At 54.3% G+C, this 26,238-nt stretch overlaps 2 protein-coding genes across 7 annotated transcripts in view; one reads left to right on the top strand and one right to left on the bottom strand.

Moving 5' to 3' along the window:
• The window catches only part of CDH23 (cadherin related 23), a 460,382-nt gene that overhangs the window by 41,969 nt on the left and 392,175 nt on the right, over positions 1-26,238 (bottom strand). The gene's annotated exons all lie outside the window — the stretch shown is intronic.
• Positions 1,228-26,238, top strand: VSIR (V-set immunoregulatory receptor). Its single transcript, NM_001080347.1, is given in 7 exon segments — positions 1,228-1,429; positions 12,552-12,977; positions 13,812-13,868; positions 19,881-19,988; positions 23,861-23,888; positions 25,198-25,394; positions 25,555-26,238. Coding segments are annotated over 7 exon segments (936 nt in total). The 5' UTR covers positions 1,228-1,347; the 3' UTR covers positions 25,593-26,238.

Below are 26,238 nucleotides of genomic sequence, written 5' to 3'. Positions count from 1 at the left end.
ACTTTGTCTTTCAGCCTGGGTGTTGCTTGTGAGCTCAAGACCCTTAACGGGTCAGCAAAGCCTTTGGAAGCTTCACTTAGGCTGGGGTAAACAGAGTACAGTGCTGGGCTCTCCCTCTCCCCTGATCCCTGGCCCTTACCATTGTCATCTCCACTTCTATTTGGGAAATCACTACTCACTTACACATCAACTTATCCATTCAGAGAAGTGTGTATCAAACATCTCCCCTATGCCCAGTTTTGTGCCAGGGACTCGGAAACATCAGAGACAGACCCTGGTTCCCAAAAGCTCATAGTCTAGCCCAGGAGGGCAAATGAGCCTGGGGGGAAGACCAGCTGTTTGGTAACCCCACGCTTGGTGTGGTAGACAAAGGGGGTGTAGACTGGACAGAAACCTTCAGGGGAGATTCAGGGGGCTTTGTAAAGGGAAAGAGCCTGAGTCGAGCCCTGAGCGATAAGAAGAACTTGGAAGAAAGGAGAGAGACATTGCCAGGAGTGCCAGGACTGGGTGTGGTGCAAGAGGAGAGGGCTAGAGGTGGGCATGTGTGAGAGCGTCCTGCAGACATCTGGGTACAGGGAGTAAGAGAGGCTGCAAGGTGATGCTGGGGCCTGGGCCAGAGGAGTGGTGGTGATTTTCTATGGGACACACTACCCAATGTTGTGTGCGCGTGCACACACACACCTCACACACGTGTCCCAGTGTACGGGTGTGCCAAGCCTGCACCTGTGTGCATGTGTACATGTTCACAAGAGTGTTGCAGGCTCTGGAATCTACAGTCGAGCCTGCTCCAACTCACCCAGCTCTTTACAAAAGTTAGATTCCATCCATCCATTCCACTACTGGGAGTGCCTACTACATATCAGGACCTGGGCTGGGTTGGAGGGTGATCGGTACAAGCCCCTGCTCGTGGGTGAGGGCTGATACAATCTGTGATGATGATGCTAAGTTAGACGTAGATGTACTTCTCAGGCTTTGCACCAATACTTATCCTCTGCAAACAGGAATAGAGGAGAGAAGAAAAGGCGTGAAACTAGCGATCAAGCTGCGCTGCTGACTCTCTGGGATACTGCCTGGCTCCTCCACCTTACAGGGCCAGGCCGTGCGGGACAGTGGGAAGTCCCTCCCATGGAGCCTTGGAGAGGCAGTGCCCTCCATGGCCGCCCGGGGGTGCTGTGGGGCCCCTGGAGCGGGCGGCCGTCTGCGCTCACTTGCTCGACACTCACTCGCCCGGAGGTTTCCCCGCCGGCCGCGTCCCGTCCGCTCTCTGCGAACCAGGAGTACCCTCTGCGTGCCCCTGGGCTCCGCTCTGGCCCGGCTGCGCCAGACGCAGCTCTGCCCGACGGCGACATGGGTTTTCCCCCAGTCCCGGAGGCTGGCAGCCGGCGCTGGAGGCCTGTGCTCCTCGCCTTCTTCCTGGCTGCCTCCCGAGGTAAGGTCGGCGAGCCTGGGTGCGGGGGAGGAGCACCGGGAGAACACAGCGGGCAGGGTAGGGATCACAGGTCAGACGGGAGTGCCCTGGGAGTCCCCTTCAGCCCCCTGTGACCTACCGCCCCCCCCCCCCCCCCCACCCACAGCAGAGAGACTGCTAGGACTACTTGGCAGCGGGCAGCAGCTCTCTGCCAAGTGTCCTGGCTGGGTGATAGGCACATCTGTTTGCTGACAGCTGCCTAAGCGGCTGCCTGTCCAAGCCTTCCCAGCCCAGAGAGCCCAGGGCAGGAGCACCTTCTGCCGAACAGGAGGTGGACGCAGTGGAGACAACCCAGTGTGTTCTAGTGAATGCCCCTGGCATTTGACACCTGCAGCATCTCCCTGCCCCGCCTTAGGGCTCCAGGATCTCACACGGTAGGGGAGTTGTATACTCACACCACTGTCCTACACCCTGGGGACACTCACGGTTGAGCCTTTTGGTGGGCACTGGCCAGTGTGGACACTGGTCTACTGCTGGACATGCACACCCCTCTGAGGGTACGAGTGCTGAGTGGCGGGCTGATTCCCGGCATCCTAGCAAAGCTGCCCCCAGAGGGGACTGATGTAGGGCATGCGCTGGGGAGAACATGGGGGCATTTCCCAGCTCAGTTATGAGCCCCTTCTAGGTCCTTAGATAACTTATAGCATCTTTCGGGTCTCAGTTTCCTTAGCTCAAACACAGAAGCCATACACGGGGAGGTGTCACTTTCCTCTTCCGAAGTGCAGACTTTCACAGTTCTAAGTGGTATCCTGGCCAGGACACAGGGGCTCCTTGAGTTGGGGGGGGGGGCAAAGGAGGTCCTGGCACCCACAGTCTGGGCGACACTTCTTGTCTGTCTAGGATTGGGGCAGTTGGATCGTGAGGGAGGAGGGGACCGGCAGGCAGCCTATGGAACTCAACTTTTAAACTTTTTCCCTGGGAAGGAGGAGGGAAAGTGTGAGTCATGCAGGGAGTCAGAGGGATGCAGGAGGGAGGTGGGGAGCTTGGCACCGGACCCAGTGGGCGAGTCGGAAGAAGGGGAGGGAGCGGACGAGAGGGTAAGAGCAAGAGGAGGAGCCTGAGAGAACCTGGAAAACACCTCAGAAACTGGGGAGCCTGCAGGCAGCTCATGTCATCTCAGCTCTGGGAGGCTGGCCTGGCCTCCTATGAGGAGGAGGGAGCCCACCCCGCAGACACGGCTGCCTAAGCCCTGGGTGCTCCCCAGGAAGAGTCAAAGCGGGCGGGGGAGCAGTCTCGGCACCAAGGCCATGGCTCGTGGCAGACATGGTTTCCCAGAGGAGCAGGGGATGGTGGCAGGCAGGAAGGCCGGCAGCCTGCTGGCTACAGAGCCCTGCCCTGTCCCAGCCTCTCCAAGTGACCCTGAGACGCACTTCAGTTCTCTTACCCCTACCCTGGGTCCTCCTCTGGCTGGGCTGCTCTCTTTCAGCAGCCCCAGTTTGGGAAACTGAGTTCCAGAGGAATAGGGCACAGGGCACTGGCTCGCAGAGCAGCCAGCAGCACGGAGGCTTGGAGCCCCTTGCTTCGTGTTGTCTACACAGCCCGGAGACTTCCCAGAGAGAGCTTGGTACTCCATCTCTTCCTGGGCCCAGCTCAGGGGGATAATTAGGGTTTGAAGCAGTTTTCCACTGAAAGGAGTCACGAGAATTCTCTTAGTTTTGAACTAGTCTGGGACTCAGTATTCCTAACTGTAATATGGGTGTGCTAATGAGTATTCATGCTGCTGCCTAGTAGAGTGCGCAACAAGGGGGCTAAGAGATGGGCAGGCCTAATTGTAGGCATGGTCCAGAGGGTCTGTGAACTGAAAAGACCTGCTTACCAGCCCGCTGAGGGGCTGGGTTGCCCTGGGCAGGATTGATGCTTCAGGAAGGTGAGATGGGGTGGCTGGTGCAGACCTGTTCTCTAGCTCTTGGGGCTGGGCCAGCACCATGGGGAATGGTGGTGGTGAGCCTGATGCTTAGGAGCCCACTCTTGGGGCTGGGCCAGCACCATGGGGAATGGTGGTGGTGAGCCTGATGCTCAGGAGCCCACTCCCCAGCACCGTGGGGAATGGTGGTGGTGAGCCTGATGCTCAGGAGCCCACTCCTGGGGCTGGGCCAGCACCGTGGGGAATGGTGGTGGTGAGCCTGATGCTTAGGAGCCCACTCCTGGGGCTGGGCCAGCACCATGGGGAATGGTGGTGGTGAGCCTGATGCTTAGGAGCCCACTCCTGGGGCTGGGCCAGCACCGTGGGGAATGGTGGTGGTGAGCCTGATGCTCAGGAGCACAGGGAGAGTTGCAGATACCCCTTTCCTGGATCTGACTCAGGGTGCGATGGGTGGAGGGAGGTACCTAGGAGGCCAGAACCCAGAAGACTCCAAGGATGGCAGAGCCGCTTCTTCCCCTTTGGCATGCCTATGGAAGTTACTGACCTTGCCATGACCTCACAGGCTGACCCAGGAGTCTCCAACTCTGGGACTAGTCCATGGAGGTGCACTGGGGAGGGAGGAGCCCATCCTCCCCTGTAAGCAGTGTTGCAGGCCCTTGTTGAGTAACCCAATGGTGCAAGCCTCTGACACAGCAAGGACTAGTCTTAGGAAATCCACGATCCTCTGCCCAGAAGCCCTGGGGTGGAGAGAAGCAGCCTTGAGGTCAGCCCATGGGTACAAGGGAGCCTTTACCCAATGGCAGGGGTCCCCAGCTATATTGGGGAGCCCCTGGCTGGGCTGGTTGCTCTCTTTTTCTCCCAAAGGTTCCCTGCTTGGGTCTGACCTCCAGGGTCAGGGTGGCCCCAGTGGGAGGTACACTGCTGAGGGGTCACCTCCCTATATGCAACACACACAGAGGGGCTTAGGGCCAAGCAGACTGAGGGAAAGAAGAGAGGAAGGAAGGGGTCCTCAGTGCCCATCGAGTATACTGGCAGTGACCCCTCAACCAGCACTGACCAAGTCCCAAAGACTGAGTTTGAGGCTCCAGGTTTTAAGCCAGCTGTTCATCCAGGAGCAGTCTGGCCTTACCAGGGGAGGGGGACCAGGGAGCACCGGGACAGCTTCTGATAGACCCTGGGGACCCTCAGTAGCAGTGCTGGGGGCCTTCCTGATGCCACCGTGTGTGAGAATGGCGAAGCTAGGGACTTGGAGTCGTGTGCCCTGCCTGCCAGGGTTTCTTATACAACCCGTTACTTAACAGTCCAGCTCGGGGAGGCAATGAGCCCTCCATTCGCCTCTCAAGATGGCCCTGTACTGCTCTGTGATTTTACGTGCTGCTCAGCATGGCTGAGCAGGTTCTATCATCTCTCCAAGAGGCACGATGGCAGTGCCTGCCCCAGAGGCTGTGGCGAAGGGTACACACACAATATAGCACCTGGCACTTGCTTCTGGTTATGTGGTATGATTCTGTCTCCTGGCTTTTGACGACCACATGCCACTGGCTTACTGTCTTAGCTCCTTGCTGCCTTAGCTCTTAGCTAAGCTCCTTAGCTCTCTTGCTGTCCAACGGAGTGCCCAGAGCATGGGAAGGCACTGACTGGCTTCCCTGGGGCAGGGCTCTCTAGAATCCTGGAGGTGTGGGGTGCTGAGCCCAGCCCTTTGTGCCACCTCTATGCACTTTGAGTCTGAAATGCCCATGCAGGTGCCTGTAGAGGCTCCTCTTAAGGTTCCCTGGAAATGGGGACTCTGCAATTTCAAGGCAAGCCAGGGTTTGCTTGTCTTCTTAGGGTCTTTTCTTATAACTGAGCTTAATATTCAGCCTATTTTACTTTGGCTGACCACCCCCAGAGAGAAAAACAATGGCCACCTTTGTGTACACCAATAATTCAGTAATGAAGCTGCTCTGCTCCTTGGCAAGCCAGCCTAGTCTCTTAGCCCTTCTATGTAGGATCTTACTTCTCATGGGGACCAGGGGGTCAAGTCCTGCCTCTGCTGTTCACTTACTATGGGACCACAAACACACACTCCCTCTTTATCTGAGCCCTGAGCAGGCTGGGTAACAGGGTCTCAGCAAGGCTGAAGACATGCTTCTGAAGGGTAATTCCATGATGGTGTTTCCTGACCTTCAGTCCATTTCTTCACCACCTTGGGGATTTCTACAGTGTCTGCCTATTACCATATGTACTTTAAAAAATCTACTCATTTCTTTTACTTAGGTAAATAGATTTTAAAAGGAAACTGTATATCACTTGCCATAAATGGAAAGCCAGTGTCACTTGCCATAAATAGAACAAAATCATAAAAGTGCATAATAGGAAAACCAAATATGGTAAATTCTGATTGGAAACTATAGCCTGGAGAAGGCTCCAAGCCTGCTGTACCTTGCAAGAAAAAAAAAAGATGACGAGTTTAGCATATAATAGAGATGTTTTGAAGATACACTGGCATCAAACTAGGACTTTCTCTTTGATGTAATCAGGACTGAAAGAGAATTGAAAAGGGAATAGCCTTCTCTCTATGTGATTCAATGTTATTTAATGACATCAAACTGAAAGTAAAACTACTTATGCTACAGATGCCATCAGCTCCTCTCCACTGTGCAGAGTGGCAGCTGGTGACAGGGGGCAGTTTAGCTCTCCTGGAAGAAGGGAAGGAGGGCAGTTTCCCATCCTAAGAGGACAGAACAGGGTCAGCAGGGCTATCTGGGCTTCTTCCAGACCCCAATTCTCCCACCCCCCCATTGCCTTCTCCAGATAAATACAGTGGCTCTAGCTGGGTCCTCTCCTCATGCTGGGACTGGCTGGCTGTCCCAACAACCAGTGGGGGAGAATGGGAGAGGGAGCTGGCAGCCCCATTGGCCAGGTCACACTGTACATCTGTAGGAAGGAGGCGGGGACCCTGGTTAATCCTTGGCTACTTCTACACTGCAGACCTCAGGAGCCAGATGACCTGGCCTCAAATCCTGGCACCACCAAGTACTATTTGTGAAACTCTGTACAAGTTACTTAGCCTCTCTGTGCTTCAGTTTCCTCGTCGGTAAAGTGGAGATGGTCACAGTCCTGCCTCACAGGGAGTGGGGACTCAATAAGGGAATCAATGTAGAAGTGATTAGAATGATGCCTGGTACAGAGTAAGCACCTGCGGCTGCCATTACCACCAAGCCTCCTGCACTGAGGGGCGGGCACAAAGAGATATCAATCTGAACCTTAGGACGTCCTCAAGCCACAGGATCTTGAGGGGAGCTGGCTGGAGCTGGCAATCTGGGCTACACAGAGCTGTCCTCAGGGAAGGCCTGGGAGAGCTGAGGAAGGAGCCATCCAGAGGAGTGGTCACTGGCGCAGCTCTGGCCAGCCCCAGCCTCTCCCCGGGGAGGTGTGCTGGCCAGCAGCCTCCAGCCCCAGAGGCACGATGCTTTCCCAAGGTGCTGGAAGTGCCACTTCCTCCCATAGAGCCTGGCTTCCCCTTCCTAGACTCCTTGGTCTGATGTGAATGGACATTTCCTGCAGGAGGAGGTATCAATAAACACATCTGAGATGCCCTTTGTCCTCACCAGCTACAGAGGCCCACGGGCGGACCTGCCAGCTTTGGGGCCTCAGCCCCTTGCCCTGGAGCTACTTCCTGGAGCTTAGCGCTGGAATCAGGACCAGTCCTGATTGGTCCTTACCTCTGTTGCCCTCTGTGCTCTGCATCTTGATCAAGACAGAGCCTGGCCTTTCCTTACACCCTCATGGACTGCCCTGGCAGGGTCCATGTGGGGTCCGCTGTGAGGGTGAGGACCTGGCCTTTTGCATCTAGCACAGGGCCAGCAATAGCAGGCCACGAGTAACTGTTTACTTACAACCCCTAGCAGCGAGACAGAGTCTAGCTGTTTGGGTGGGGCCTTCTAGGCCTGACTAATTGAACCAGGGACCCACCTCCAAAGGCCGGGGTGTTGCCTTGGTGACTGTGGGCTAAGTTCATGCCTGGTCAGAGAAAATACACAGGCCTGTTTACATGCCCTCCCCCCACCCCCACGCCCATCCCATGCACACCCCCAGGATTTCACGAGGTGCCTGCTTGCGGGGGAAAGGGGTCACACAAACTAGCATCTTGAGATGAAGCCAAACAAGAACTTTCCCTTAGACTAAAAGAGAAGCTTTTACAAGAGGCTCAGCCCCTCTGTGGCTGAGGGTCCCATTGCTAGAAAGTGGCAGAAGCAGGACTGAATTCTGAGTGGAAGTCCCTTAAGGAACTCTGCACCCCCACGGCCTCTCTGCATTGGGCCTGGCTCAAGTTTGGACCTTAGTAAATATTTGTGGAATGAAAGAATGATGTTTTTGCTTTGGGTCTGAGGCAGAGCAAGGATGATTACGTGGAGAGCGCAGAAGTCAACTGGAGGTCAGTCAGTTCACTCTGAGTAGCTAGAGGATGAAGTGTTAGCCCCACCCGCTGGAGGGGTGGAGGGCTCTTCCTGTCTGCAGCATTGGCTTGTCCAAGGTGTGGGCCTCTGCTCAGCCACGTAGGGCTGTGTGGCCTTGGGCAAATCGCTTCACCTCTCTGGTTCTATTTCTTCTTCTTTAAAATGGGCATAATAAGACCTACATCAGAGGTTATGAGAATTAAATGAGTGTGAAGTGCTCAGCAAGTCCTAACATGTAAGAAGTGCTCATAAATGCCTGTGATCATCTTCGTATTGTTGCCCATTCTTGTCACCCTTCTCTGCCCTGAAGAAAGACAGCCTTGCTCACCTGTCGCAGGGTTTCAGAATTGGAAGGTGGCTAGGAATGTGGAGAGTCTCTCAAGATAGGATAAAGAAAAGGAGGCCCAGAGAAGGATGGGACCTGCCCAAGGCACACAGTAAGGGCATGGCTAAGTGGGGACTGGGGCCCAGGGATCTGCCCACCCAGGCTAGTGTTTTAATCCTAGACCTAAAATTACCCCAGAGTCACAGCATTCTTCCTGCAGGTGCTTCTGAAAACTCACCCAGCAGCAGGGTGGGGGTGGGGCTGGGCCCTAAAAACAGCACAATGATGGATGGTTCCCACCCAGGCACAGGTTCAGCCTAGGGCCTGGGGCCTTTTCCTGTTCCACATGCTCTCGGCCACCCTGGAGCCAGGGGCCTTCCTCCCTAGTCTCCGACAATGCCCCAGGTGTCCAAAAGGATCTGCTCCTTACAATAAGCAACATCCTCTGGTCAAATAATTATAATTCCAGCTGGGCTATTTATAGCCCCTGATAACACACATGTGTATGTGCAGTCGTGGAAGGCAGGGGGCACGTGTGTAGTTTTCCCTAACACCGTGCCCTTGAGAGTCCACCTAAGGACAGGCTGCCCCTGGCCTTATCCTGGTTGGAGTCTCAAACACAACAAACAAGATGTTTTCTCTCCCCCAGGACAAGTCTTGTGAACATCTGGCCCACCGATCCAGTGCGTTTGCTGGAACTGAATACTCTCTCCCACACCCAAACCTAAAGCCCAGTGTAGCTTCTCCTTTTTCTAAAAGGGGAAGAGGGCCTTCTGGGGTGCTTGGGGTGTTAGGAATTGAGCAATGATCCTCCCCAGCTCTGTCTCTGAACCCCAGTTCTGTGTTCCCCTGTGAGTCTGCAAAGAAACTGCCTCTTGGGCTGAAAAGCCCTTCCCCACTGCTTTTCTGGGGAATTCTGTGGTCCCTAACACCATTGCTTGGACCAGGGAAGCTGTGGGCTGGTGCCCCATTGGAGGCCCTGCTGCTTGCTCCCACCCTACCCCATCACCCTGTGCTCACGGACACCTATCCTGCTCACAAGCTAGCCTCATCTTGCCTACATACTCGCCCCACCCCATCCACACCTCTGTCCACTTGATAGTCCCCACCCTGCTCGGCTCTGTGCTCACTTCTTGCTTCTGCTTCCACTCACCCAGACCTGTGGCCCTGGCCTCCACTCGCCCCATCCACTGAGCCAGCCTCCCCCTAGCCCCCAAGGTGTGCATGCTTCTGCCAGTACTGCTGGATCTGGATTCGGCTCACACCCTTGGGGGTAGTTTTAGGGCTAAAGATAATGCTGGGGAAAGGGAAAATGGGGTATCAGTTGGGAGAAGGGCTGGTGGGAGCTGTGACATGGCCAGCTGGGGAAAAGGGGGAGCACAGGGCAGAGCTAATCCAGGCCCACTCTCTGGGTGGGTCTATATTCTTCCTCAGAGGGCCCTTTCTGTGACTACTTCCCACTTTCATTTATTGGCACAGCCATAATTCAGTAGCTTGGTTTCCGCTGGGGGCCTTGGGTGGATCACTTTCTCTCTGAGCCTGACTGTTATATCTGTAGGACAGTGGCTTGGGGAGTGGAATGCCTCCCTGGTTAGACACCAAGGAGCCCACTCACGGACCAGAAACTCAAATGTCCATGGGACACTGATGGCAAGAGAGTGAAGCAGACTAGGGGGAAACATTGGGGAGAGGTGGAGACTGCGGCCAGCTAGAACACCAATGCCCCGTGGGAAGAGGAGGCTGCTACTCTCAGTTCCAGTTGACAAGTGCCTCATAGGAAAGCTGTGTGTGCTTGCGCTCAGCTGCGTCCAGCTCTTTGCGACCCCCATGGACTGTAGCCCACTATGCTCCTCTGTTTGTGGAATTTTCCGGGCAAGAGTACTAAAGCGGGTTGCCATTTCCTACTCCAGGGGATCTTCCTGACCCAGGGATCAAGCCCAGGTCTCTTGTGTCTCCTGCATTAGTGGACAGACTCTTTACTACCATCTGGAAAGCTGGTTTAGTGTTAATGTTCTGATTTTCAAAGAGAAGCTGGAAGTCAGAATTTTCGTATCAAATTCTTGGTCTGTAAAATTTGGCAATCTCAAAAAAAAATGTAAAATACTTTGAGGTTCAAGTAAAATATATTTGAAGGCTGAATATGGCCTGTGGGCTGCCAAATTCTGAAATTTTTTCTTTTAGTACAGGGTCTAAGTGCTTGGGTTTAATTCTGACTCTTGTATTTTCCCTGTGAACTTCAGTGAGTTATTTCACATCTCTGTGCCTCAGTTTCCTCATTGGTGAGACAGGAATAAAAATAACACCTGCCTTACTGGGTTGCTGGCCATGCCCATCCTATTTATTATTCTTCTAGTCCTAACTAGATCCTTCTTTACCTGAAGAACCCATGCTTCAGGTTTTGAGTTTATACCCTCCAGAACTTCAGGCAAACCACTTTCCCTTTCTTGACATCTATATTTCTCCCTGAAAAGGAAATGAGCATCTTGACTAAAGTTCTGAACTAAAGCTCTGAAGTCTTTGCTCACCTCGGCAATGACTTTCCAAAAATCTGGGATTCCTAGAAATGGCTCCCTCTCACACGCAGGTGCCGCAGGTGCCGGGAGTGGGAGGCTCTGGTGCGTATCTGTCCTTTTTACCCTCTGGGGCTTAAAACTCCACCCTTGCAGCCATATTCTTTGGGGGAAATGTCTTTGCTGCTTCCTCACACTCTGCTTGAAATATGCAAGCATGCCAAGATTGGGCCACAGCTGTTACCAGTCATTCACACTTTGGTGAGAAAGAATTCAAAGCAGGCTTCTCTGTTCTATTTTCACTCCTAAGAAATGTCTTTTGAATTGCAGAAATGACTTAGAGACCTATCTAGCTCCCAGGTATCAAGCTCCAACTTTCAGAGCATTTCACGTAAATTATCTGTAGTTTTGCCTCAACTCTGGCAGGGAGCCGTTCCACTTCTGTGTTTTACAGCGAGGCATCTGAGGCTCAGAGTCCATGTACCTCTTAGCTATTGGACTCCTTTGCAGGCTGAGCCAATTCCAAAGCTCCAGCGGCTGCCTCTCTCCTGACTGGGCCAGGCTTTCAGCTCCTCTGGGTAGGGGTAGGGAGACAGGCTGTAAAACAGGGAAGGGGCGTCTGGAAAGAAGCGGCATTATTATCTCGGGTTCAGGCAATGGCAATGGAAGGGGCATATCCATTTGGATCCTGTACATATTTCCAAACCCTCCTTCCCTGTCGGCCCACAACCACCCCGAGATGCAAAATGAAATGAAAACATCGCTAATGTCTAGTAACTACAGCTATCGCTCCAATGTCTGCAGAGGGCACGAGAGCTCACGTAGTGTGTTCTCCTCTTTCTGTCCTCTCACAACCCCACTGTAGCTAATATTTTCCTCACTGCACACACGAGGAAACTGTGGCTCACAGCTAGACAGAATTTTCTGTTAAAGGGCCAGTGCTTTGGGAGGTCAACATGGTTACATGCTGGGAGATGGGGGCAGGGTAAAGAGGACCAGGGGATGGCTTCATTTGCTTATTGAAGCAAAATGAATGAGAAAAACGTGTCTAAGAAGACCGGGTGGCAGGCAGGCGCCTGGATGAGATGACCTTCTCTTCACACCTGTCCTTGCCCCTGAGACACCTTGGGTATTCCTGCTTTACTGCCTTCCATGTGCTGGGCTCCTGTCTGTCCATCAACCCCAAAGACTCTCCTTCCTTTAAGAAGTCTCCTGACTATCCCCAGGAAGGTCACGTCCTCTTTCCTTCAAGTGCCCCGAGGCTGGCGCGGCTTTGCCCTTTGTCCTGTGGGGTTACTTTGTCAGGATGTAGGACTTGTCTACCCAGCTAGGCCATAAGGTCCCAAGGGAGGCTCCGTCTTCAGCATCCAGGTGAGATAGAGCCCCTGGCACAGGCCTCACACGGGCAGATGCTGCGTCAGTGCTCGCTGATGAGGGGGGTGCGGGGCAGGCTGGCCCCAGGAGTGGCAATAGATGCCGATGGCCCCCAGAGGGGTGGTCCAGGGTAAGGGGCTGCTGTTCCCAAACTGCCTTCTGCTTCTCCCACCTGATGTGCTGAGCACAGGAACTGCAAGTGCCAGGGGCCAGGTCTGGGCAGAGCCATGGTGCCTGCAGTGAAGGGACAGGAGCTGGGGTGAGCGCACATGTCCCTGGGATAGGGACACCGCAGGCCCGGCCCGCCCTACTGCCTGCCTGGTTTCTCGCCTATGCCTCATCCAGCTTTACCTGGGGAGGCTCCTGTGGCTCCTCCCACACAGCCTGGAGGGAGCCAGGTTCATGAGCAAAAGAAGAAGCTGAGGCTTGGGGAGGTCAGCTGACTGGCCCTGAGCTTGTGGCTGGGGAACCCATATCTTTGAAGCCCCAGGCCAAGGTTCTTCCCTACTCGGGTGGGTACTGGGAGTGTTGCCGGCTCAGGTGGGTGACAGGCTCTCGTCTCTCTGAGCAGACCTGGTGACAGCGTTCAAGATTGCCACGCCCTACTCCCTGTACGTGTGTCCCGAGGGGCAGAACGTCACCCTCACCTGCAGGCTCTTGGGCCCCCTGGCCAAAGGGCACGACGTGACCTTCTACAAGACTTGGTACCGCAGCTCGAGGGGCGAGGTGCAGGTCTGCTCAGAGCGCCGGCCCATCCGCAACCTCACGTTCCAGGACCTGCACCTGCACCACAGTAGCCACCAGGCCAACACCAGCCAGGATCTGGCCCAGCGCTACGGGCTGGAGTCGGCCTCCGACCACCACGGCAACTTCACCATCACCATGCGCAACCTGACGCTGCTGGACGGCGGCCTCTACTGCTGCCTGGTGGTGGAGATCAGGCACCACCACTCGGAGCAGCGGCTCTTCGGAGCCATGGAGCTGCAGGTGCAGAGAGGTGAGCCCGTCCTCTGTGGGGCGGCCAGGGGTGGCTGTCACTGTGGGGATGGTGTCTGAGCTTGTCTGGGAGGATGAGCAGAGGACTGAGTGACTGGTGGGGGGTGGCGCTGTGTGCCTGGTGGTGTGACACTGTGCTGGGGGCTGTTTGATTCTGTATGGCTGGCACTCCAGGGGTGGTGGATGGGATGTGAGGATGTGGAGCTGTGAACACCTCTTTCTGGGTCGCTGGGTGTGATGGAGAGGAAGGGCATACAGGGCTCTGTTTATGACAGTGGGGTTTTTTAATGGGAGAGAGTATAGGGACTAGTGGAGAAGGAAATGGGAACCCACTGCAGTATTCTTGCCTGGGAGATCCTATGGATAGAGGAGCCTGGCGGGCTACAGTCCATGGGGTTGCAAAGTGTAGGACACAACTGAGTGACTAAGCATATGAACCTGGGCTGGGAGTGTGTCTGCTCACGACAATTCCAGGGCTGTGATATATGACCTGCACTGTGAGTTAGGAGTGTGTGTGTGTGTGTGTGTGTGTGTGTGTAGATGAGATGACAAGGGGCAGTAGACTAGATAGAGGTGTGGGTGTGGGCAGGTAGCCACACACCCATGGGGGTGTCATGGCGATGGGCAGGGCTTGCCTGGCTGTGCAGTGAAAATATGCCTCCGTGTGAGTGTGTGTGTATGTGTGTGTGTGTGTGTGTGTGTAGCTGGGCCAGCATTGCCAAGGGGACATGAGCAAAGGTATCTGTGACAGGAGCAGGGCATACCAGCCTGAACAAGTCTTCCTGGCCGCCAGGGTCTGAAACCCACTTAATGACCCTTCTCTCTGCTCCCACAGGCAAAGAAACACTATCTAAGTGCATCGCGTACCCACCCTCTTCCAACGAGAGTGAAAGTAAGGAACCACCTCTTGGCTCCTCTGGATTCTCTGTTCTTCTCTGTCCTCACCCTGGACCCAGACCTCATTCTGAACTCTGACGTCATCACCCCAAGCCCACAGAACCCCATTCCTCCTCTTTTGCTGCTGCTCCTCTCTTTTGCTTCCTCCTTCACCTGAGCCATTGGGCTGCAGGCCCCAGAAGCCCATGCCCCTTCTAAGGCCTGAAGCTTGAGGAAGCTGGCTTCTGAGTCCTACCCCTGACTCTTGGGTGAGGCTGTGCCCTGGCAGTGACCTTGGGCCAAGTGCCCCCATGACAGATACTGGGTGCCACAGGCTGCCGAGCTTGTTTTCAGTGGGGACCACTCCCCTGCCACATGGGAAGGAGGGCGGTGTGTGTGTGGGTCCTCCTGGCTTGGACTCAACCTTGTTCTATGTGTGTGGAGAGGGCTGAGGGAGAGGCTGAGGCAGGGGAACAGAACGACCTTTCCTAAAGCTCCTGCTATATCTCAGGCGCTGTGCTAAGTCCTTCTAAGCATTGGTATCTCAATGGCTTCTTACAAGAACCCTGCAAAGTAGGTGTCACCAACTTCGTGGCACACTCGTGGAAACAGAGGCCCAGAGAGGTGACATTACTGGCCTCAATTCACACATCCGACAAGGGAAGTCAGCTGGCACTGTACTCAACCCACCTTCTGGAGGTGAAGTGCGCACAGCTGGGGAAGGAGATTGGATGCACAGGGTGGTGGGTGGCAGTCAGCCCCCAGGTGTTTGCCCAGAGGTGCCCATGGAGGGCAGGGGCATTGCTCCGAGGGATGCCTGGGCACTAGCAGTCCAGGTGAGAATACCCAGCAGCTTGGAGACAGCAAAGGGGAGATGTCTTAGGGGTGCCCCCTCTTCTGACAGGAGGCGTTCTTGGCTTCCTCAGCCTTCTATTAGTATTTGTTGGGCATCCAGTCCGGACCAGTTCCTGCCTAGGTCCTGGAGACACGAAAGTGCAGGCCTTCTCCCTGCCCTCCAGGACATCCATCACAGCTGAAGCCAGGAAGCTCAGCCACAGCCAAGCCCCCACTCAAAGGACATGGTGACTTTCTATTCAAACTACTCTTTTTTTTTTGAAACAACAAACAGACTAGCCAGGAATAAAATTAGAACACACTTTTGGTCTGAGCCAGACCCACATGGAACTAAGAAACGAAGAACAAGCCTCTTCGTCTGCACACCACAGAGCTCATGTGTGGCCTCGCACCAAGCTGCTGCCTTCCTCACTTCCTCCACTGGTGGCTCCCTGGGGAGGGTGGAGAGCCCCCTCCCCCCACACCCCGGCAGCCCCTTCCTGCCCATGCAGCAGCCTCACGACTGTGTGTGCACACACGTGCTGTGCACAGGACAGGGAAAGCCTCACCGGGTGGGTCCATGAGTGTTCACTTCCCCATCACCCCTTCCACTATGAGCAACCCCCTAGTCCCACTTCTGCCTCCAGGGGCTCCTGCAGAACAACTCTGCCACTGCCCCCATTTCACAGATGGAGAAACTGAGGTTCAGATGGATGGAGTGAGTGGTTCTTAGTCTCCCAGAGCCAAGAGGAGAAGCCAGAGCAACCTGGTTCTCAGTGTGCAAACCCGGCCTGAGTACTGGAGCCCTCCCCTCTGAAAGTCATTCATTTTCAGAAAAGCACTCACGTTCTGAAAGTCAGCTGTCTTGGAGACAGTGACAAGAGATGCCAGAGGGGACAGTGTCAGAGAAACCAGGTGTGAAATGGAGAGGGAGTGGCGATCTGGGTCATTTTTCTTGCTCTAGACTCGAGAGCAGCAGCTGCTGGAGTTAAGGGAACAGAAGTCGCCTGGGAAGTTCCAGGAGTCTGACTGATAAGAGCCCAAGGGTGAGGCAGAACTTGACTGCTAAGAGTAGGTCAGGCTTCCTTTGCTGGGCACCTCGACTCTCAGGTTTTGACATAGTCCTTCCTCTCCATTCACGGGATGTGCAGCCTCACTCTGCTCCCTGCTTCCCTGAACTACTGTCTGCAGGGAATTGGCTTCTTAATGGCCACAGGCACATGTTCGCTTCTGTCCCAGTTGTCAAGGGCAGGGGTAAAGCATCAATCTGAAAGCCTCTTAAAGGCTGGAGTCCCCTTTCAGAGTCTGGGTTCTGGAGGTCTGGAGACGACAGCCGTGAGGAGTCTTGGCACTAAGGTGGAAGGGGTCTCAGATGAAAAGAAACCCAGCTGTACTTTGGGGTGGGATGTGAGTGCTTTGACAGTGCTTCTGTTCTCTGGGTACCGTGTCCACTGAGCAATGGGAGCACGCGTGTCCCTTTCCAACTCACAGGGAGGCACCCCGTGTTATCAAAGGTGCTGAGTCAGGGATCAAAGACTGAATGCCCACAGGGCCAGGGAGCTGGTGGGGGAGACGGTACGGAGAAGCAGAGACTGGTGAAAACCCAGCTGCCAGTTTGTACATGCAGTTCCAACTGGCATACGCCAGGAGAGGGGCCCAGGGTTGCCAGAATCACTAAATTTTCAATCAAAGTCAGAAGTCCAGATTTTACTTGAGCTCTCAATTTTAAACTTTTGGCAACTAATAAAAAAAAAAGCTAAATACTAAGCTGGCCATATATGCAACTTGAGTCTATTCTAATGAAAGGCAGTGTGGTGAAGTGGTTAAGAGCACAGATCCTGAAATCAGTCAAGTTGCTGAACCTCCCTGTGCCTTGGTCATTTCATCTGTAAAATGGAGATATGGTTTATGTATACTTTTAAGGTTGTTCTGAGGCTAAAATTGGAGAAGGCAATGGCACCCCACTCCAGTACTCTTGCCTGGAAAATCCCATGGATGGAGGAGCCTAGTAGGCTGCAGTCCATGGGGTCGCTAGAGTCGGACACGACTGAGTGACTTCACTTTCACTTTCACGCGTTGGAGAAGGAAATGGCAACCCACTCCAGTGTTCTTGCCTGGAGAATCCCAGGGACGGGGGAGCCTGGTGGGCTGCCGTCTATGGGGTCGCACAGATTTGGACACGACTGAAGCGACTTAGCAGCAGCAGCAGCAGAGGCTACAATGAGGTACTCTGTGTAAAGAAAGCACTAAGAACCATGCCTGGCACAGAGTAAGTGCTGTGTATGTGTTGGCTATTATTACTTCTAACGTGCAGTTCTAGGCCTGGCTTCCCAAATCATCTCACCCATTCCCCTGTACCAAGGCAGGATGGCAAGTAGGTGGCAGTGGACGGTGGGCGCACATCCTGTTTTCTAACAGTCTGAAACATTCGCCTGGTGATCCATGTGCGTAGGGGGTCCCAGGGCTGACTGCTGGGTCCTGCCCTCTGCTGCCACTTACCTTTGGAAAGACCCCAGTCCCTGCTATAAGACTGGGGCTCCACAGCCAGCCTTGGTACCAGATGAGTTAATGATGCTTCCAGCCAAGAAGCTCTGTGAGTTTTCCTTCTCTAACTGCAGTCCATAGGGTTGCAAAGAGTTGGACATGACTTAGCGACTGAACAGTAACAATAGCAGCAAACTGCAGCCCCAGTCTCCTAATGTCTTGGGGAAGTAGGAAGGTAGCTGGTGTATGAAATCCTCTGAAGGCCCACATCAGCTTGAGGCGGCTGGGGAGGTGATGAGAGAGGAGTGTGATGAGGAAGCTGGTACCGAAGGAGCCCGGGAGCCCCGAGCTGCTGAGGGGCTGTGGTTTTTCACCGAACCTGTGCCAGGAGGCTGGACAGCTCATCTCCCTGAGAAGCAACCTCTCCACCCCGCAGCACAGCAGGATGTATGGTTTCATCCAGCCCCCTCCCTGGAACCAGACAGTCCTAGCGAACTCCCTCCTCCATAAACACCCTCGGGGTACTGACAGGCCCTGGACAAAGCCTTGCTGAGCAGGCTGAGCCCCTTCTATCCCACCCCCCTCTGTAAGGGCCTGGCACACTGCTTGGTGCTGGCTGGGCAGCTGCCTCTGCCAATGCCTGATCACCTTCTCAGCATGAGCCTGCCTCTGGATGGCTACAGGACCAGACCCCTCCCCAACTTTGCCCCAGGTACTGGCCACACATGGGGGGTGGGGTGGGGAGCTGTGGCGAGGCTGCGCTCTGCAGAGGAGCCCATGGTCTCCGAGGGCAGCTGGTCCACAAAGCTCTGCCCAAACTCTGCTCCCTGGGCCTAGCCTCAACTCCCAGCCTAGGCTGTAAAGAAACCAAGACCTGATCCCCTAGAGGGGCCAAAGAGAGGGAGTCTTTGCTTGGGGACCGGAGTCAGGAGAGAGGTTGGGCCAAGATGCTCAGTGGTCAGTGACTGACTACATCATACGCTGCTTAGTGCCAGTCTGGAGGAAACCTGCTTTGATGACCAGGAAAGGGTGCTTTGTAGCCGGCTTCTCAGTGCCCACAATAAGGTCCTGTGATGGGGTTCAGAGATACTCAGATGTCTGAATTAGAAAATGTTTTACTTTCAGTACTCTGCATCAAAGCGCAGCCTCGCTAAGGTACGTGGGGAGCCTGCTTTAATGTGGAGCCGCACTCGCTTTGTAACAGCACAGCAACTGTCCCTGTACCAGCGGGTACTTCTAACGCACCCGAAAACAGCTTTTTCTCTTCCGAGGTCTGAACAAACCCTCTGAAAGCTTGTTCACACTGTCGGGTTGTTCAGTAATACAAAGAGATAAAAAACAAGCTTTTATACCCAAGTAAGTAGTGCAAAGGCAACAAGGAGCCCGTTCACCTTCCCAAAGCTGGGGCCAAGCTGACACTGTGACAAGGTATACTACCCCACTGATTTTTTGTCAGAGGGAAGGGCTAAAATTGGGAAGGAAAACCATTTATGCTGGTTGTGGTTCTGAGGGCACGACTGTTCCCAGCTAAACTCCTGGAGTCAGCAGATGGACTCAAATAAAACCTCCCATGCCATGGATGGGACCATGAAGTGGTACAACTGTTTTTTGTTTTTTTTTTTTTTCAGGACAATTTAGCAATAGCCTAAAAAAAAATACACATACTCTTTGGCTCAGCACTTTCACTACTAGGTTTTATGTACTGATGTATTTGCCTGAGTGAGCAAAGATGCCTACACAAGTTCATTGCTACATTATTAGTTCTGCTGAAAAATGGAAGCAACCTACATACCCACCAGTAGGGGAATGTTTCAATAAACTTAGGTGAGACCCGTGATAAGCCCTAGGCAGAATGAGCTAGATCTCTGTGCCAATACAGAGAGGTGTCCAAGCTGTGCTCAGTGGGAAAAGCAGTTGTCACATGATCCCATATATGCTGTACATGTGGAGAATGTATCTAGATTATGTCTCGGGAGGGGGCCCAGGTACAGGTGGAGGAAGAAAATGTTGAATTAAAAAAAAAAAACTTGTAAATTTGTGTGCGTGTAATTTCGAAAGCTTAAAAAATTTAAATTGGACAAGGACTCACATTTCCCTAGGTCTTGCCCCAAGATGTCTCCCTGTGAACTGTACATGTGAGATGACTTTCAGAGGCCCTGTCCTGGAGCCAAGGGGTCTCTCAGGGGATAAAGAGGGCTTTTCATTCATTTATTTTTCACTGTGATAGAACATACATAACATAAAATTGCCAGTGTAACCTTTTTTAAGAGTACAACTCAGTGGCATTCATTATATTCTCAGTGTTGTGTAGTTATTACCACTCATCTGTTTTCACACGTTTTTTTATCTCTCGGGCTTCTTTCAACCTTGAACTCTGTGACATGGGGTCTGTGAAGGGCCTGCTCTCCTCTTCAGGGAGCAACCAGTGGCCCAGGTGGTTGAGATGTTTCCTGCAGGCTGTGATAAGGCCCCTTCTCTTTCTCCCCTGTAGCTGCCTCAGCTGTAAGCGCCTGGCCTGATTTCTGGGTGCTCTGGCCCTCTTGGGGTTCCCAGACCTTCCACGCCTCTGCAGGGCACTTCGGGTCTAGCTGTGGGGCCTGGGTAAAGATGGGTCCCCGTGTTGCTGGGCCTTCCCTCTCTGGGCTTCAGTTTCCCTCAGGAGGAGTAATGGGAGTGGGGCCTCACCTTGGCTGCCTCTCTGTCCATTCAGGCATCACGGCTGCTGCTCTGGCTACGAGCGCCTGCATCGTGGGTATTCTCTGCCTCCCCCTCATCCTGCTCCTGGTCTACAAGCAAAGGCAGGTGGCCTCCAACCGCCGTGAGTATCCCCCTCTGCCTGGGCTAGGTGGGGTGTGAGTGACCTGCCCCAGCGTCCCGCTCAGCCACAGGGAAGAGCCAAGGCAAAAGGCTGATCCAGTTCTGCACTTTAAGAGATAAGAGCTGGGCTCCGTGGTGGAGAGGACGGGACCCACTGGCCCCTGGCAGTGCTGGCTTGATACTCAACAGGGATCTGTTGAATGAATGAGCAGTCATATGGAGTAGCTGAAACTGGTTTATGAAAGTGCTGCCACCCAGAGATTGTTGGGGGACCTGCTTTAACATACAGGTGGGTTTGTCTTTGTAGCAACAGTTGGGACAAAATGACCTTTGGATTATCAGAACTGGGAGGGATCTTCGAGATAACTCGATTCAACTCTTTCCTTTTACAGGTCACAAACCTAAGATCAGCAGGGTTAAATAACTAACTAAATGTTATAAAACTTAGTGAGTAAGACTCAGACTCAACGCTTTTCAACTCAGTGGTTTTCAGGGAGCATAGTTCCACCGCACAATAAAAACACTCCGCATGAGCATCGTAGCTGAGGACCCCTAACTAGCAGGATTGCTGGGCCAGGTACCATGCCCAGACTGCTATGTACATTCTCTCATGTGCTCCTCCTAACAGAGTCTAGTCCTACTATTGGCTCCGTTTTAAAGCTGGGCAAACTGAGGCACAGAGCAGCTAAGGAGCTCCCTCAAGGAACCACTTATGAGCACGGAGTGGAGCCAGGTTTCCAGTTGTGAGGCCTTTTCACTTGTCTCTTCGGGTGACAGTGCCCCTTTCCCTTCCTTCGACTCCACCCACGAGCCTCGGCCAGCCTCAGTCCTCCTGGAGCAGGAGGGCGGGGGCCCTTGCCTGGCCTCCCCCACCTCTTCCCGCACCGCCCCTCACCCCTGCTGTCTGCAGTAGGAGGTAACTGAGGGGGACTTTGGCTGGACTGGAACAACTGGACACCCCTCTGCCCCTCTTCAGTGGGTCACTCTCCCCCGCTGCTCAGGAGGCTCTTATACCTCTCACAAAGGCTACCACAGTTTATCTACACAAACACCCCAGGGTTGGGGCTGGGGCTGGGGTGGGGGAAGGGGAAGGGATCTGGAGCTGAAAGAGGAACCCAGGAGATGAACCAGGGAGAGGCATGGCTGCAGAGCCACCCTCAGCTCCTGCTCATCTGTGCTTCCACGGAGGTGGGGAAGGGACGAGGAGGGGCCGTGCTCAGGCAGGCTTGGCTCCCAGCAAAAGAGGGGCTTTCTGTCCCCTCTTATTCCAGACCATAGGTCTGCCTCCATCAGGGAACAGGAAACTGAAAGTGAAGTCGCTCAGTCGTGTCTGACTCTTTGTGACCCCACAGACTGTAGCCTATCAGGCTTCTCTGTCCATGGGGTTTTCCAGGCAAGAATACTGGAGTGGGTTGCCATTTCTTTCCCCAGAGGATCTTCTTGACCCAGGAACTGAACCCAGGTCTCCTGCATTGCTTTACCCTCTGAGCCACCAGGGAAGCCCCCAGGAACTGGGAAAACAAATTCCCGGCAGAGGTGGGCACGGGGCGGGGGAGGGGCACTGCTGATCCTCACGGGGCCCCCAGGGTTGGGCCAGGGCTCCGCCTGTGTCCCAGGCTGGAGGAAGGAAAACCAGGGAGGGGACACCCCCAGGCCGGAACGCTGTGGCCATGTCCTGAGGACACGGGCAGCCTGGGGTCAGCCCCCAGTACCTCCTGCTGCAGGTGCTGGGAGACCTGCAGACTGAGGGCTTCACAGTGAAAGGGACAGATGAGCTGGGTGCTGAAAAACTGCAGTGAAAGAAAGCTCGAGGGGTGCGGTGGGGCAGCCAGGGCTATGCCATGACCAAAGACGAGCACGCCTTCTGAGACTCTAAACAAATTCCGTTTTCACGATGGACAACCACTTCATAGCATCTTATCCCCAGATTTAACACATGCAGTAACATGAAGGTATCAGTCATTTATCTCCTAATAAAAGTATTTTTGAGGCTAGTCCTCTGTCCTCTCCAAAAAAAGACTTATACAGTTGAAGGTTTAGAGACAGACACACGAGATGCCAGAGGGACAATTCTAGAGAAACCAGGTATGAGATGGAGAGTGAGTCATTTTTCTTGATCCAGATGCCAGAGAAGCAGCTGATGGGATTATGGCAACAGAAGTCACTTGGGACATGGCAGGAGTGTGGCCCCAGGGTAGAGGCTGAGTGGCCTGGAGCAGGGGTGGCAGGTCAGAGATGGAATGGATAGGACTGTGTGTGGTGTGCTCCGGGCAGGGTGCTGCCACGAGAGCTGGGCATGGAGGGAGTGCTCGGGAGTAAGCCACACTCAGGAAGAAGAGAAAGAGCAAGGCTTGGGAAATTAAATTAAATTAAATTAAAAGATGCTTGCTCCTTGGAAGAAAAGCTATGACAAACCTAGACAGCGTATTAAAAAGCAGAGATACTGCTTTGCCGACAAAGGTCTGTCTAGTCAAAGCTATGGTTTTTCCAGTAGTCATGTATGGATGTGAGAGTTGGACCATAAAGAGGGCTGAACGTCGAAGAACTGATGCTTTTGAACTGTGGTGCTGGAGAAGACTCTTGAGAGTCCCTTGGACAGCAAGGAGATCAAACCAGTCAATCCTAAAGGAAATCAGTCCTGAATATTCATTGCAAGGACTGATGCTGAAGCTGAAGCTCCAATACTTTGGCCACCTGATGTAAAGAACTGACTCACTGGAAAAGGCCCTGATGCTGGGAAAGAATGAAGGCAGGAGAAGGATGACAGACGATGAGACAGTTGGATGGCATCACTGACTCAATGGACATGAGTTTGAGCAAGCTCTGGGAGATAGTGAAGGACAGGGAAGCCTGGCGTGCTGCAGTCCATGGGGTCGCAGAGTCGGATACGACTGAGGACTGAGCAACAGCAACAGGTGTTGCGAGCACTGAGGAAGGCAGTGTGCTACAGAGGCCAATGGGCATGGTGGCCTCCCTAGTATCAGGCAGACTTGGTTTCTTCAAGGGCAGAGGAGAGGATGAGCTGAGGGAAGGCCGAGGCCTGCAGGAAGCCCCACACAGAGTCGCCCTGGTAAACAAGAAGCCATGATTCCGATACCGCGGAGATTTCAGGAACTTGTATGCAACTTCCCGTGGGTATTCTGTTGCTGTGCCCCTCCCCCACCACTTGTTTCCCCATCGTAATGTGCAGCAAAACTCTTAAAAAAACAAGATGGATCTGTGGGAGTACGTGGGGAGCTGCAAGAAAGAGGGAAGTTGGGGTAGCTGCATCTGGTTGGTGGCTGGTTTGTGGGATGGGGAACCTCCACAGTGGGGCAGGGTGGCAGCAGCTTGACTGCAGGGTAGAGAGTGGTAGTGTGGCTGAGAACTGATGAAGTCTCTGGCCCTCTAGGGTTCCTCTGAGAGATGTTGACCCTATTAGGCAATGCAGAAGACAGAACAGAGGGGATCAGGAACTCTAATTAGGAACTGACCTTGCAACACTCCTGCCCAGTAAATCATGGCTGACGACCAGAACGTGACAAATGGCCACACAGGAAGCAACAGTTCAGGAGCCAGGCCTCTGGTTGATCCTGAATGCCTAACATCACCACCGCTGCCTTTGGTTTCGTAGCTGCCCCACACGCTTGTCAAATGCATCCCGAGTTTAATTTATCATGGGTCAACACGGGCCGCTGAGCAAGGCCCCACCTGCTGGGTAGACACACAGCACTGCCCTCCGGCTTCTTGAGGGAGCAGAAGCGGGATCCGGGGCCGAGCACAGCCCTGCCCAGGTTCACTCCCATTCCCGAGGGGTGTCTGCCAGTGAGGGCCAGGATGCTGTCTGGGAAAGCCTTCCCTCTGTGACCAGCTGCTCTGTCTGTCTGTCCCTAGGTGCCCAGGAACTGGTGCGGATGGACAGGTAAGGCCCACGGAGACCTTCCTGAGGACACCTGCCACAACTGTGCCGTCCCACTCAAAGTCTGGCAGGCTCTCTCCGTGCCTTCCCTGGGCTGTGGTCTCTGCTGGGCAGTATCTATCTACACCCAGCTTCTTATACAGCAGTTAATGCGGAAAGGGTTGGGGGAACTTTATAATCAGGACAGACTGATTCTCCTGACTCCACTCCACTAGGTTCTTTCCCCCTCTCCTCTCTGGTCACTGCTTATATCACAGTGGGGCTGAGAACACAGACATGGGCTTCCTGGTCCTCCCTGTGCTCTGGGCCAGCTGTCAGGAAGGAGGTATGTCTGTGCAGTAGGGCCCCGGTTTAGCTGCCTGACACAGCTGGTTAGAAGAGCATTTGCCATCTGCCATCTGTGCCGACTGGCTGTTTGCCCTGCCACCCCGCACCCAGCTGGCTGGCTCCAATGCTGCTTGGATGAACGATGCATCCACCCTTGGGCCTCAGTGGTCAGCTGGGGTGGGGAAGGGGAGGAAGCAGCTGAACCCGTGCAGACCCTGAAACATGCAAAAGAGGTCAGCACACGTGGGGCTGAGGCCCCAAGGAGTGCAGGGCACCCCAAGGAGAAAGCAGTCAGGCCACAAGGGCAGAGGCTGACCTAGCTCAGACGTGGTGGTGGTGGGGAGGGCAGCTTGGGGATGGAGTGGATGGGGAGTGTGTGTGGTGTGCCCTGGGCAGGAAGCTGGCATGGGGCCTGGCACGGAGGGCGTGCTTGGGAACACGCCATGCTCAAGAACTTGCCCCCAGTACATGTAACACCAAATTCAGAGCTTCTCCCTGGTGTCTGAAAGGGATAATATTTAAGACAGGTCACAGGAAGTCCTAGCTAGATCCTGCTAGAATCTCAAAATTAGAGCGGTCCTCAGAGGTTGTCCCACTCTGAGGGAGGAAGAAGGTCTCCCTTTAGCTCAAGACAAGCTGTGGGGACAATCAGTCCTAAGGCCATTAATTCTACTGACCAAAGAGAGACTTGTGCCCTGATTCCTGAGGCCAGTGTCCTGGAGCCACTCTTACCTGGGGCTTCCTTCCTGGGCCTGGGGGCAGATGGTCAGATGCCCTCAGCTCAGAGCAGGTGGAGAGTGCAGCCCAGCTTTTCCTCCCTGGCCCTGGAGCCTCCCTTCCTGCTAGGAGGTGCTGCTGAGGCCTGGGTGGGAAGGCAGGTGAGGGGAAGGATGGGGAGATGAGGGGAAAGAAGTGAGGCAGGCCAGGCGGGAGGTCAGAGGCCTAGCCCAGGCAGCACGCATGACCTTCTATCCTGCTTCTCCAGCAACAACATTCAAGGAATTGAAAACCCTGGCTTTGAGACCTCTCCACCTTCCCATGGGATGCTGGAGGCCAAGCCCAGGCAGGCCCTGTCCTACATGGCCCAGCGGCAGCCTTCTGAGTCTGGGCGGCACCTGCTCTCTGAGCCCAACACTCCTCTGTCTCCACCCGGCCCCGGGGAGGTCTTCTTTCCCTCCCTAGGTGAGTGCTTCTCTTCCCTCACAGCGCTGTGACCGGCAGTATACCGGCCTCACTCCCCACCTCCCTGGGAATCCTCACAGCCTCAGGGTGTGGGGTTGTGGGGGGGGGGATGACGGATAGAGGAGCCCCGCCTTCACTCTGCTTCTCCTTTATTTTGCAGACCCTGTCCCTGATTCCCCAAATTCTGAGGCCGTCTAAACCTGCTGGGGGCCCATGGGAAGTTGTGGCTGGGCCTGGGGCAGGGGCATTTGAGCCAGGGCTGGCCTTCTGACTGGTCCCTTTGGCCCTGGTTTCTTCCCTCCAAGCTGTAAAGTCAGACTCTTTGAAATACCCCTGATGACCAGACCTTCCACCTCTCTGGATGGCAGAAGGGAGAAGGTGTTGGACAGTCCAGCCCCTCTCTCAAGGACGGTGAGAGGCTGGGATTCCACCCTAGGGACCTGAAATTCACCAGCTATCGATACCAGATGACCTCCGTTCTCGAAGTCCCAGGACTGCCAGCTCCCGTGGCAGCCTCTCTCTCTGGGACATAAGCCCTGGGACCTGAGACCCATGCGCCCTGGGCAGACCTCCCAGTGCCACCCTCCAGGCCTGAGACACAGGATAAGATGTGGAGAGACTTCCCACTGCAGTGGGCCTGGCTCCCCACTCCCGCCTGAGACTGCTCATCCATCAGACTCACTCTTTGTAATCATGAGGCTCTGGGGCTAGGCCTGCCTGACCTGGCTGCCTTCTAACCAGCAGACTCTCTGAGGGGCTATCAATTGGTTAAATAAATCTGGGGTTCCCACGGCCTGTACTCTGGGTCCCCAGAATGCACTGGCCGGAAGCCCCAAAACGGGAA

The sequence above is a fragment of the Bos taurus genome, chromosome 28 (assembly GCF_002263795.3).
Source record: "Bos taurus isolate L1 Dominette 01449 registration number 42190680 breed Hereford chromosome 28, ARS-UCD2.0, whole genome shotgun sequence".
Taxonomy (NCBI): Eukaryota; Metazoa; Chordata; class Mammalia; order Artiodactyla; family Bovidae; genus Bos; species Bos taurus.
This window is presented reverse-complemented; position numbering and strand designations above follow the sequence as displayed.